This window comes from Aythya ferina, assembly GCF_964211825.1.
Source record: "Aythya ferina genome assembly, chromosome: 2".
NCBI lineage: Eukaryota > Metazoa > Chordata > Aves > Anseriformes > Anatidae > Aythya > Aythya ferina.
In genome coordinates, this window is record NC_140297.1 from 52,112,195 (window position 1) to 52,124,903 (window position 12,709).

The 12,709-nt window shown below is 36.7% G+C and overlaps 1 protein-coding gene across 4 annotated transcripts in view; it reads right to left on the reverse strand.

Annotated features, from left to right (window-relative positions):
- The window catches only part of RANBP9 (RAN binding protein 9), a 39,381-nt gene that overhangs the window by 5,831 nt on the left and 20,841 nt on the right, over positions 1–12,709 (reverse strand). For all 4 annotated transcript variants that reach the window (XM_084509300.1, XM_084509298.1, XM_084509301.1 and 1 more), the window contains exons 4-10: positions 11,357–11,524; positions 8,269–8,291; positions 6,136–6,320; positions 5,280–5,392; positions 3,824–3,932; positions 2,276–2,466; positions 511–658 (exon numbers count right to left, since the gene is read on the reverse strand). In XM_084509300.1, coding sequence (XP_084365426.1) covers positions 511–658; positions 2,276–2,466; positions 3,824–3,932; positions 5,280–5,392; positions 6,136–6,320; positions 8,269–8,291; positions 11,357–11,524 — 937 coding nt within the window. The remainder of the gene's footprint in view (positions 1–510; positions 659–2,275; positions 2,467–3,823; positions 3,933–5,279; positions 5,393–6,135; positions 6,321–8,268; positions 8,292–11,356; positions 11,525–12,709) is intronic.

Genomic DNA, 12,709 nt, shown 5'->3' on the forward strand with positions numbered 1-12,709 from the left:
GCCTCTAACTGGAAAATATCTGGAAAACTTTTAATTGCCTACACTATTTCCGATGCCATTCGAACAGTACAGGGTAACTCTGCGAGGAATAGGGGCACATTTGTGTTACTGCTCTCCAAAAATATACAATGTGCTTTGAGGAAGCTTAAGTTAACATCAGTGGTTTACACTAAAGTCACAAGTGCCAGCGAGCTAGTTAATCTTCCCTGTACAACTTCAAAGTAGCCCATAAATAGCTACAAGCAAGGTAATTTATTTTTGTATTTTATTTATTGCATTTCTTTTAACTGAATGGGAGAAAACAGCCTATTGAGCTGAAGAAGTTAAAACAAAACCAAAGTGCAATCACAGGGAAGCAGCATTGCTCCTCCTTGGCACCCTCCACTAAATGCTTTAACTATCCTTGGAGGGGGGGCGGAAATCAAACTCCTCTGAAAACTCTTCTCTGTAATAAAAGCATGTGGACAATGTAAACCTTAACGTAAGTTAGAAGCATGGAGGTTTATTCACCTGGAATAGCTGTTAACCTGCTGCGATCTTGACACATTTATGTTGTTGAGCTCTGGTACATTCAAGCTGGTGGTTGTATGTTTACTGTGACAGTACGATTGATGCGCTTTATTTGATATTACTCCATTACTGCAACTACTTTCAAACCCTGAAAAGAAATTTTTATAATTGAAATCATCGACGAACTTATTTGTAAGCACCTAATTACACAAGTGAAATAAGCACGGCTTAATTGTTCATGGTTGCTAAATACTTCATTTGTCAAGCAAGCAATCCTAAATAGTTAGCTTCCGTGCTTCAGGGACCTGAGACTTCAAGGCTTCTGCAGTGCAGAAGTGCATTATTTAACAGTGCATTATTTAACAAATGCTAACACATAAAATAAAAGGGTTTTTGGTTGTGCATATACACCACTAAAAATATAAAAATGAATCAACATAGAATCGTTTTTTAGAATGGAAAGATTACTTCTGAAAGATGTGAAATATCTCCTCTAGGCCGCTTAATCATTAAGAATGGAAGCAGACATGCATCTTTGTAATTCCTTACTGCATAATTCTCTTGATAAATACACAGTAAAATTCAGTGTTGAAAATGCTTCACATATTGCTACTCAAATACAACCTCCCTCCTTCCCCCATATAATTATTTTAATTGCTAATATTGTGCTTTGCTAAATAAAATTACACCATGCTGTGAAATTCTGATGTCTGGCTAAAATCTCTTCTGACCCTTCTAAAATATAATCAAGAAACTACTATTTGAAGCAAACATGTAATTGGCAGCTCCATCAAGCCCAGAAGCAAGAGCTCCCTAGTATCTTCTAACATAGAAGCAGGTCACAGGAAGGGTTTATTATTTAAAAAAACAAACAGACAAAACCAAAACAAAACTAACCAAAATAAAAACAACAACAAGCACATGCCACTTTCTGCCATTTGGGAAATTCCAAATCTCAATGCTAATAATACCATTCATCAACTTGCTTATTAAATATCGCCTCTGCTTTCAAAGTAAGAAAGCCAGAGGTACCTTCTATAACACATCCCAAGAAGCACTCCAAGAAGTAACTCAAAATCTGAGCATAACACCACACATTCAGCAGCAGCTGGTATTCTGGTGGCTGTGCAACACTGGCTTCCTACTCAAACCTACCAAGAGGAAGAAAGAAAAGCCCCCAGTCTGCTCCGGTTTGGATTTAAGAACGAAACAGGACTGAAAGTTGATGGCTTCCACCTGCTGCCAAAAGAGTCTTGAGTTCAAAGACGACACCACCTTCAAGTACTATTTTAACATGCCCAATCTCCTCTCCGTGTTTGGGAAGTTACTGGGATCTCTCCACAGGCACTGGGCAGCTCTGAACATGCAGGGCTTCCCAGTGAAGCTTTACCACCAGTCCAGACTCTCAGAACCTTTTCAGCTACTCAGAGTGAAATTCGGCTGCCAGAAGAAAGTAGCTCTTTTGTGTTTTTGTTTTTTAACCTCACTTGACCACTCAGTTTCTCTTATTTCCTACTGTTTCTTATTTCCTTTCTTATTTCCTACTGCACATTTTATATATGTGCTTTCCATTTCCCCAGCTGAAAATAAATTAAAACTATCATTCAGTGCAAAGTGTTCAGTCTCAACCCAACTAAAACAAACTGTCTATCTGCAGGTTTGATACTTGTAACTTCTCCTGAGAATTCTCAGATTTATAGAAAAAATCTTCTCAAAATTATAGAAAAAGCTTGAAATGTGTGAAGTGTCCTCCACATCAACTTACCAGAGAAGTGTGTGCTGCTCCCTTTGCCTGTTGCCAAATTGTGAATGTTCATTCCATGGCTAGGGCTCATGCTAGGACTACTAAATGATCGTGGGCTAACAGGGTAACTATCTTGAGATTTTGGACTGTGGCCTCCCAGACACCGCACTTCACTGTCTGTACCATTCACCATCTCTATAAACTGGCGCACCCTAAACAAAAGACAAAGAAGTTAAGCCAACAAAACAATTAACACATTTCAGTTGACCAGTGATTTTAGCGTTAAATATACAGTCTGACTCAAGGAAATGCTGGGTGTCACTAACCCAATCATCAATAAGCTTGGAGTATTCATCCAAAATACAAAACTACAGAATTTGTGAGGGAGGAGAACAGGAATATTATCCTTTGAGGATAAACTCTGGCAATAAGTCCTCAAAGTTCAGAGAACTAAACTGTATTTTTTTTTTTTTTGTTTTAACTGTTCTGTTTTATTGGCAGGGGCAAGTTTATTTCTCGAGAAGGATACACAGTTCTGTTGTCATGCCAATCATTCCTCTCAAAGTAAATGAGCACATACTTTCACTGCCTGGAACAGTAAGGATTAAATGGTAACTTTTAACATGAAACATTTGCACTGGAGAACAGTTTAAAGCAAGATCACATACAAACCTTCCCTTTAGAGGTGGTTGCTCTTTGTCAATTTTATTTTAAATGAGGAGGTTTTACTATGAACTCTGATGAAGCTCACAACTACCGCTACTGTTTTAGGCTTGGATAGTCTTAATAGAACAGGCAGAATTTAGCAAGACAGATTGAGAAAAAGAAACATACACTTAATATTATAGAGTGAGGTCTTACACCAAAACGTTCCCATTTTATGAATTCTGTGGTAAGTTTGCAGCACTATCAGGTGAATTCTGTTCAGCACTTGAGTGTGACAGACTTGAAATACATTTCAAGTAAATTAATTGACCATAAAAATCATAGCATTTTGTTTTTATAGAAGGAACAGATTTTTTTTCCCCATACTCAAACATTATGACATGATAGAAAATTCTGTAGGATCGGTGCAGGTGGCAAGTGCCGGAAGGTGAAAATTGCATGCCTGGGAAGCTACAAGAAGTCTTTGGGATTACCGAATTTCCACAGGTTTCAAATAAAGTGACAAGGAGTGGACCAACTCATTTTAAACTGGTCTTTAACGTCAGTCAGCCATCTGAAGGAACAGACCAACTTATTCCACGAGACTTTTAGCTTTCTTGAATATTCATCAGTTAACATTAATTTTTACGTAGGAGAAACTGATTCAAATTCACTCCAAAAAATATAAAACTTAGTTCTAGAGGACAAGTCTACAGCAAGATGTGAATTATGCTGCAAAACAGGACCTTGATGACAAAACCTGGTTAAACATGTAGCAAATAAGTACAGCATAAAGAAAAAAACTACACAGATTTTCTAAAAAATGCTGCTTAACTGTTTTTGTGAAAACTTTAAATAACTGTCTAGTCTCAGAAGGTACTTGTGTCATCTATAAACACACATCTGTATAATTTGAAGACTCACTTTAATGCAAATAAGAGATTAGGATTTCTTTCTAGTAAACTTGGATACAACTGTTGTGTTGTTTCAATGGCTTCTCCCATTCTTCCTGCTAAAACCAATTTCTGAATTCCTGTTCACCAAAAAACAAATAAGAGATTAGGATTTTCTTCTAGTAAACTTGGATACAGCTGTTATGTTGTTTCAATGGGTTCTCCATTCACCCTGCCAAAACCAGTTTCTGAATTTCTGTTCACCAAAAACAACAGTTAAAAGGACAGCTTACGGATTAATACATGTAAATTATTAAAAGACACTGCAATCATTAAGTGGTTTTTTTTTCTAATAGAAAAAAATAGTGTAAAGAAAAATCATGCTTCCTTAAAATGCTCAACAGGGAAATCGAAGAATTGCACTCCTCCTACAGGTATTCAAACAAGTACTCAGTAAATACTTTTATTTCCAGCATATAACTATTTTGTACTCAGATTGCTCGTTTAGAGCTAGATTAAGACTGCAGACACTTATGTGATTTATTTCTCATTTTCATAGCTTTATCATAAGCACATACCAAACTATTGTCACCCAAGAAAATCCAAATTACCTCCCGCTCCCAGAGGTTCGATTTTGAGCAAGAAACATAAAATTTCGTCTCCCTTACCTACAAGGCATGCTTTAAGTCAGGTTACAGTTGACTAAACCTTTCCACAACAGTCCCAGCAGCTTTAATTAATGCTTCTGTTGCTGTAAGCTAGCACAAGCCTCAAACAGTCTCACAGCTCTATCCACCAACAGAGAAATTGATCCAAATGAAAAAACAGCCCAACAACCAGGTTATTTTTCCACCAGAGCAGTTTCCCCATGTGGTGTGTCATGCAGACAACCGTTGAACACAAATGCTTGCGTTCATACAGCAGGAATCTAAATGAATGGGGGAAGGCACTGTCTTAATCAGGCTGCCAAACAGCCCAGCTACAGCAAGTTAGAAGTGAACAGTATACTGTTAGTTCTCCGTGTCCTCTTCCCCCTCACAACCATGAACTGGAAAAAAATCAAAATTTGCTCTAACTTATCAAGCATTCTCTAACATCTATCCCTTTTCATAGTTGAGATAAAAGTCTAAACTTTTGTCACCTTTTTTTTTTAATTCTTGTTTGTGAGAGCTAACAGTCAGTCACAAACACTTCTATACAGACATCACACACATTTGCTTAAGACAGATCACAATTTTCCATTCAAGAAAAGGACAACAGGTAATTTATCACATCCTACTACATCAAACAAATTCCAAAAGTATTAGTGCAGAAGTTCATCTTAACCAGCTGTTCATAAACGTGTAGCTTTACATGAAAGCAAAGAACTGTACTACGAAATAGTGCTGAAACAAAATTCTACAAGGAAGCTTAAGAGAAAGTTTTATGCAATATCTGATTAAGGGAGAGGGGGGAAAAAAAAGATGTAACGTGCTTTCCAGCCTTACTTTGTCTATTTTTAATGGAAGCTAATTCTTCTAGCACAGTCTGGTCTGTGGACCTGGCGAATGCCTCTGCTGTTGCACAGTATCCATGGTGAACTAAGTAAGATGACACCATTCTAAAAATAAACAAAAAGCAGGAACACTTATTAAATACAGGTAAGCAACTGAGAACCTCTTGAACATGAATCCATCCTGAAAAAAAGTGACTGAATTGAAGAATTGCATTTGAAATTCTGAAACTTCAGTTAAGAGCCACTATCTTCAAACAATACAAAACCGACATTTTTTTATGATATTTTTTAATACGATTATTTATGAACCAAAATTGAGTCAATTAAAATCCTACCTGCTAATGAAGTTTCTTAATTGCTCATTGCATACATTGAGGCACAGTTTCTGCACATTCTGAAGTGAATTTTTGTTTTCACTAAGAAATAAACAATGTGAAGCCACGGCCATCAGTTCTCCATGTGATGTGTTAACAAGCCACAACCTAACCTGGCGTGCCAAAAACTGAATGCAAATGGAAATTTCCAGAACCAGCCATTATGACTGTGGCAATTTTTCTAAACAAACCAGCTTAAATTGGATAGATGAAATCAGAATGGAAGATTTATACTTTTTATAAATTCTTAAGTAATACCACAGATATCTGCCCTGAGAATCATCTCTTCCTGCTCAATTTCATACATACTTATCAAGCCTGCTATGTCAGCAGAACTCTGTACTACTTTTTAATATTATCTGTGATTTTTTTGTGTAAGAAAACAGGTATATCTTAAAGACCTATGAATTAGATAAACTGTTTTTTTGTTTTGTTTTGTTTTAAAAAAAAAAAGAACAATATTCGAAGTCTTACTTCTGAATCATTGTTTGCCATTCTCCTTCCCGATCTCCTATTGGAAATCTGTCAATCTGTGCTTGAATTTTGGTTCTCCATTCTCGCATATAGTCTTCAATATCAAATACAAATGGGTGTTGTCCAAAATTAGCATCCACAACTTCTCCTGGTGTCTGAAGCCCTACTGTAGGGTACAAGTTTGGCTGCAAGAAAATTTTTTATTAGTTCTTTCCTCTTACACTGAATTCCCCATATTTTTTTTCAACTCTGTACTAATATCCCCAGTGCTAGTAGTGTGAAAAAGCAAATACCTCTGGATCATCTGTCCAGTAGTTAAAGCAACTTCTACCAATCCAGCAATACAATGACTGATTAATTTTATCCCAGCGGTCACCATTTTTTATTTTGAAATAAGAAAGCCTTAGTGATTCTCTATGCACTTTTTAAGCTGTGCTAACGTTTACAACTTTTGGTTTAAGTTTTACAAAATATTCAATACCAATTTTTAAATGATTTTTTTTTTTTTTTAAGACCAGGATTAAAGTTTCTTTTAAAAAGAGAACAAAAATTAAACTTACAAAGTGGGCCATTTTCCTTTTGGGGTGAAATACTTAAAACATCGCTGAATTTTAGTGGTAAGAACTGACAGGATAGAGAACTCATTAGCCTCAAAGTCCAAGTGTAGCGCCTAAAAAGAACTGTAACAGTGCATTGAAGTTCTCGTGAATTCCTGGACTTGTATCTACAAAAAGACTTTAAAGCATTTATTGTTGTCTCAGTTTTATTTTCTGCTTAGAGATTAGGTCTCAATGCAAATTTGAAATATGCCAAATATAAGAAAAGTAAAACCTGCCTGTTGAGATTAAAGTAACTTTCTTAAATGCAACTAGCGTCTCAGAAATGGCAATGCAATCTTTTTTCTTTTTTTTTTTTTAATTTATTTTTTAATATACCTACATCATATTTACACTGTAGTCAATGGTGGTATGGTATGACAGTATGCTGATCTACAGAACTGCATACTAAGTAAGTGACAGCTGTGAGGAAGACTTATCATGATGTTGACACATCAACATGCAGGTCACTGGAACGCTGAAACCCCGTGAAATTAGCTGTTAAAACTATGCCAAAGCCTATCTTGCCTCCTCTCCACCCTGGTCTTTTTTTTTTTTTTTTCCACCCTTAAGTAAATCTTGCTTATAGTGTTATCTAGTCTAGACTAAGCAACAAAGCAGAGTCTCAAATCTTTTAATGAGATGAAAACAATCACTTCTAATGAGGAGGGGTCCAGCTTTTTGCTTCAGATTGAGATGTCAGAGATCTCTTGTGTTGGTACCACAGGCTAGCAAGGACCCCTGCTGGCATCACACAGATACAGGAAAGTGGCAGCAGCTTACTTGTAGCACCCAACACTGCGCCCTGGGTTACTGGCTTTGTTTTTAATATCTGTCCCCACTCCCCGTGGTCATAGTTAACAGTATCTGGCCAGATGGAATTGTGTCCACACGCTGTGCCCTAACCAGATTAGACCAGAAACGAAGTGGATGAGAAAAAGCAAAGTAAGTGCAGTACCACACCTGCACCTGTAGCACAGGGAACACAGTGACTTTAAGGAAGGTACAATTCAAATGACCAAAAAGAGAGAAGTCTTCAAGTATCTGCAGCTTTCTTGAAGAAAAAAAATGCTTTGATATGTTTGATTTTATGGAGTGAACAGCATATAAAAAGATTTTTGAAAGAATTACACTGACCACTGGCTACCTAAGTAGCCAGCCTCTGGGCATCTGACAGAGCTTCACACGTATAACCAATGCTGGTGGTTTAATGAAGGTTGATTTTTGTATGTAGGGCCTGCATCTGTCAAACTAAGGATGTAGTAACTAACTGTATCTACAATTTCCTGGTAAAGTTCCACTAGAACTGTTCAAACATTGAAAACCTGAATAGGAAAACCCCTGTGAAGTTTGGTGTAAAAACGAAAAAGCTTTTTGCTTCAATTAATAAATCACTGATATGATGAGCAGTATCTGGTATTAAACTGGATAAGAGGGTTATCATTGGATTTCCAAGAAGCACAAGGTAAATGTGAGTCACGTTTAAACATCTGTTTATAATACATAGGAAAGCTGTTTGAAAATGCACTTATCTTACCGGTAAGTCTGTGAAAGCGATGCCTGTAACAAAGAGAAAATAAAGATTAATGTCTGGGTTCTAGTCACATTTTCTCAAGTATATCATTGTATGTTTAGAAAACTCACCCAAACTGTCTCAGAATTAGCAGTTAAGTGTGGTGACATCCATGAGGCTTAGGTACAACTGATGTGCTTGAATAATGAAGGGCAACACTTGGCAGAGAATAATTTTCATTCAAAAACTCTTAGTTCGCCCTTGATTTTTCACAATAGGGCCTAAGATTTAGCAAGCATCATACAGATACACAAAGGAGCATGAAAATTCTTGCTATGGATTAAAATTTACAGGAAAGAAAAACATCTGAGGATTTTTTTTTCCTCACTTGCATGTCTTAATACTGAGACATCAAGGCTTAGCAGTGTCTTTTCTTGCGTGCTATTACTTTTCTTTCTAAGTAGGCATTATCTTTACATGAGTAGCACATGACTATAATACTCCAAACCAGGCTGGAAAATGTTTCGCTCTAATCCACCCCAGGGCGTTTTGGTTTTTGAACAGAAGAGCTTGATATCCTGTTATATAATTAAAAGCATCTATCCACCCATAAGACCAGGACAGTGATTTTGCTGTCTCAGGATTAGAGAAAAATCTGACCTCTATACACTTGAGGAACTTCAAGCAGATTAAGGGGAAAAAAGCTTTCATTTAAAAATAAATAGGAGGAAGTCTACTTCTGATAGCCAAACGGTGAAAGTATTCCATAATTTTCTTTCTTGTTGAATTTTTTTTTTTCCAAGCACATAATTCAAATCCACTTATCCCCTCAAACTTGTATAACTCCCTATAACACCACTGCCTTTTCAAATTTAAGATTAAAACAAAAGCTTTTAACCTTTTGTATTAAATTCCATCCCTGTTTTCAATCTCCATTCTTCACCAAGACTTCAAATCTCAATAGCATCTGGAGCTCGTGCATCTTTAATACAAAAGGATGATGCATCTAGTGAATCTTGTCACATCTCAAAGCTATCATTTTTACTTACTACCTGTTCACACCCTAATTTTTGTTATTATTATTTACGTATTTTTAAGTTACAACCGCTTTTTCTGTTTGACACATTTTGACATCCAACTCATCCTTTTCCAAAAGGATCATGGCAGTTTTTAAGATAAAAGACGATCATTTGACAAATACTTTGTGTCTTTTTTTCTTTTTAAGTTGGTTAGTTTTGGGGTAGCTGGGGCATTCCTCATCCAATTCAGGTTTTTCACACGCACAAATAATTGCTTAGCCCTTTCTGTACTGTCAAATCCCAGGCTGAGCCAGAGATTTCCAACACTCTAGTTACCCCTGTGGCCCAGAGAAAAAAAAATAGGTGTCCTTCACATTGCAATTCGATGGAAGTCCTGGACAACAAGCAGCAACAACTCAGCAAGACAGCCAAAATTTCTGGTTTGTTTTTTTCCCCCTTCACACACAATCAGAGCTCCTCTGCTCACCAGGCTAGTGCAGCCCACCACAGCAGAAGAGCTGTCAGGTTTCCTTCTGGAATCCATGAAGCATTTATCAGATTTTCTGTTTGAGAGGTGATACTATACTGGTCTCTCCTCACCTATACCACTCTGTTCTTTTCTTTAAACAGATTTTAATCTTTTGGAGTGTTATTCAACAGTTGGCCTAATTCAGTCTGCTTTAAGACTTACGCTGATAGAGAAGGTTCTACCCCTTCCCACTTAGCTCTTCTATGCACATGGCCACAAGAACAGTCAGAAAAAGTGTCTCTGTGTTTGATCAACCACCTGATCTAACTTACCTGTAGCCATACTGTTACTAGCTCCAAAAACGGATGAAGGTAGATTACCCTTCTTAGCTTTAACCAAGATTAGAATCAACTAAATGAGCCCTTATCTTCTGTTTTGATATATACCTGAAACAGGGTGAAAACCAAACTGCTACAAAATGGATGATTCAATTGTATATAAATTCACTCTGCTCAGAAGAAATATTAAATCACGATAGAATCACAGACAAATTTTCTTAGAAGTGACCTCTGGAGGCATTTAAGCCCAGCTCAGAGTATGGGGGTAGTGTAACTCCCAGGTTAGATCTGTCTGCTCAGATCTGAGTAAACCTGTAGCCTTGTTCTGAGAGACAAGAAGAATTTGAACCCTGTTCTTCCCCTTACTACTTTCCAAACCTCCTATGCACTTAGAAATGTGAGAAAATAAAACAGTGCCTTTAAGGCTTCATAATCTCAATAATCTCTTATTTCAAGCTAGCTTCTCCTCATCTTTTCACGTTCCTACCCATGACAAACAGCTTATTTCCTCTTTGTGAGCCTTAGCCCTTGAACCCTCCTACTTCCCTCAGCACAATTTCAGTATCTCTTCATCAAGTCCCAAGCCCTTACTTTCTCCTTAATGCAGGAAATAGATTTTTCGTTCTGTTCTTGCAACACTACTTATTTTTGCTCATTAAATTACATAGTTACTGAACTATTGTATACATATCATTAGAAGTTTTCTCTCTAACCCCCTTGCCATCGTCAAACTCAAAAACTGTCTTGCAGCGTTGCATAATGCTAAACTCTACCACAAGTGCCTAGTGGACTTAATTTTAGCACAAATTTGTGGCTTTATCCCAACAATGTAGGACTCCAAACTGAGATCCAAAATACACTGTTCTCCAAGATACCTATAAAAATAATGCTAGCGTGATACAAGGTTTTAGTGAAGGTTAGGTTTTCCCCATACAGCAGAAATTTTAAATATATCTGTTCTCCATTTCTCTGATTCTCTAACATCCATCACCTTGTATTACAAATATCAAATATTAATTATGGCCTCAGGAGCAGATTTCAAAACTGCAGATCCTGCGGAATGAGATACTGTGGCAAATCCTTCCACATTCACAAAGCATGTTAGTGCAAGTGACGTGTAAGAAGTTATTCTTCCCAATTCTTTAGTTAGTACATAGATTACAAGATTATTGAAGTAAATGTTCAAACACTGCTCCTAACACAAGGAGAGTTTCAGATTTAAAACACACAGGAAGCATCAAATTTACAGACGTAATGCTATAGTTAAAGATAATGATCCTCCATACCCAAGCTATGTCCGTTCTTGGTGTAGAAGCAGGTATTATTGATAAGGTTGACACAACAACCAATGACATCACCCGTAGTAAATGTTGGACCGTAGGGTTGTCCGGTTCCAGAGGAACAGAATGAATGTCCATCATCTCCATGGTAACCATATGAATGTTTATCCCAACCTACAGAACAAAGCATTTGGAATTTAGTCATTTCCTTTATCACAAAATAGTGGAAAGGCTAAGCAGAGCTAGCAAGATCTATGAGGTTATTAAGATTATTTACTATGTTCAATTTTCTAAGATTTCTTACATAACTAACAAAGCTGATCCTGTTTTAAAAAAAAAAAATGACAGCTTCTTTTATCAAAATGGCTGAACAGGTAATGCCATTTGTAGTACTTAAAAGGCAACACAAATTCAAAAAACATGATTTTGCTTTAAGCAAACACGCAGAATCATCAACACCAAAAATAACATCAGCTGCAATGTTGAAATTTCAAAGCTGTCTGTAGATCTGACATGTCCCAGTAAAGCAGTGAAGATCCTCCTGTTCTCCCTTTCATCTTACAAAACTATTGTAACCATATGTCATAATCAAATTCTTCCTGGCTAAAACCCAGATATGCATCTCTGGGGAAACACATTTCAACTCCTGATTATTCTTAATGACTATTCAGCAGCAAACAATCTCTGCACAATAGCAGAGTCTCTAGACTATAGAGTCACTAGCTTTGCTGCTCCTACGAAAAAAAAAAAAGATAATGAAAAATCATCAATACAGGTGAAAGTCACAGCCAGCAGGCAAATCATTATGTATGCAAATATGGTGCTAATTTTGTAGGCAAAGAAGCTTCATATTGTTGCACTATTCTGAAGAGAATTCACAGGAAACAATTTTAGTCTGAGTTCATTTTAAAACATCTATCTACACTTAATACTCATACTCAGACTTAATGCCACCCACTAATAATTCATTACCCTTAGGTGAGCTAACAGCATAACCAGGACTTGCTGTTATCATAAGGGTTTCTTTCTACCACAGCGTTTGGGTGAGAAAATAATGCAAAAGAGACAGAATGCAGACAAACACAGGTCAATTCAACATGATTTTATACTTGGTGAATAGCAACAATTTAAAAAAAAAAAAAGGCTTTTTTTTTTTTTTTTTTTAAACAAGACTGGGTCCCTGACAATGTAAGGCAATGGAAGAGTCAAAATTGTGCTATACGTCCCTAATAGTAAGGTTGGAAAGGTAATGGTATGGAAAATGACTGGAGAGCTCGTTTCATGTTTGGCAAGGAAGTCTTTACCTGAACTATTCATCTTTATCATCACAAACTCAGTTTACAGAGCAAGAAAATCTAC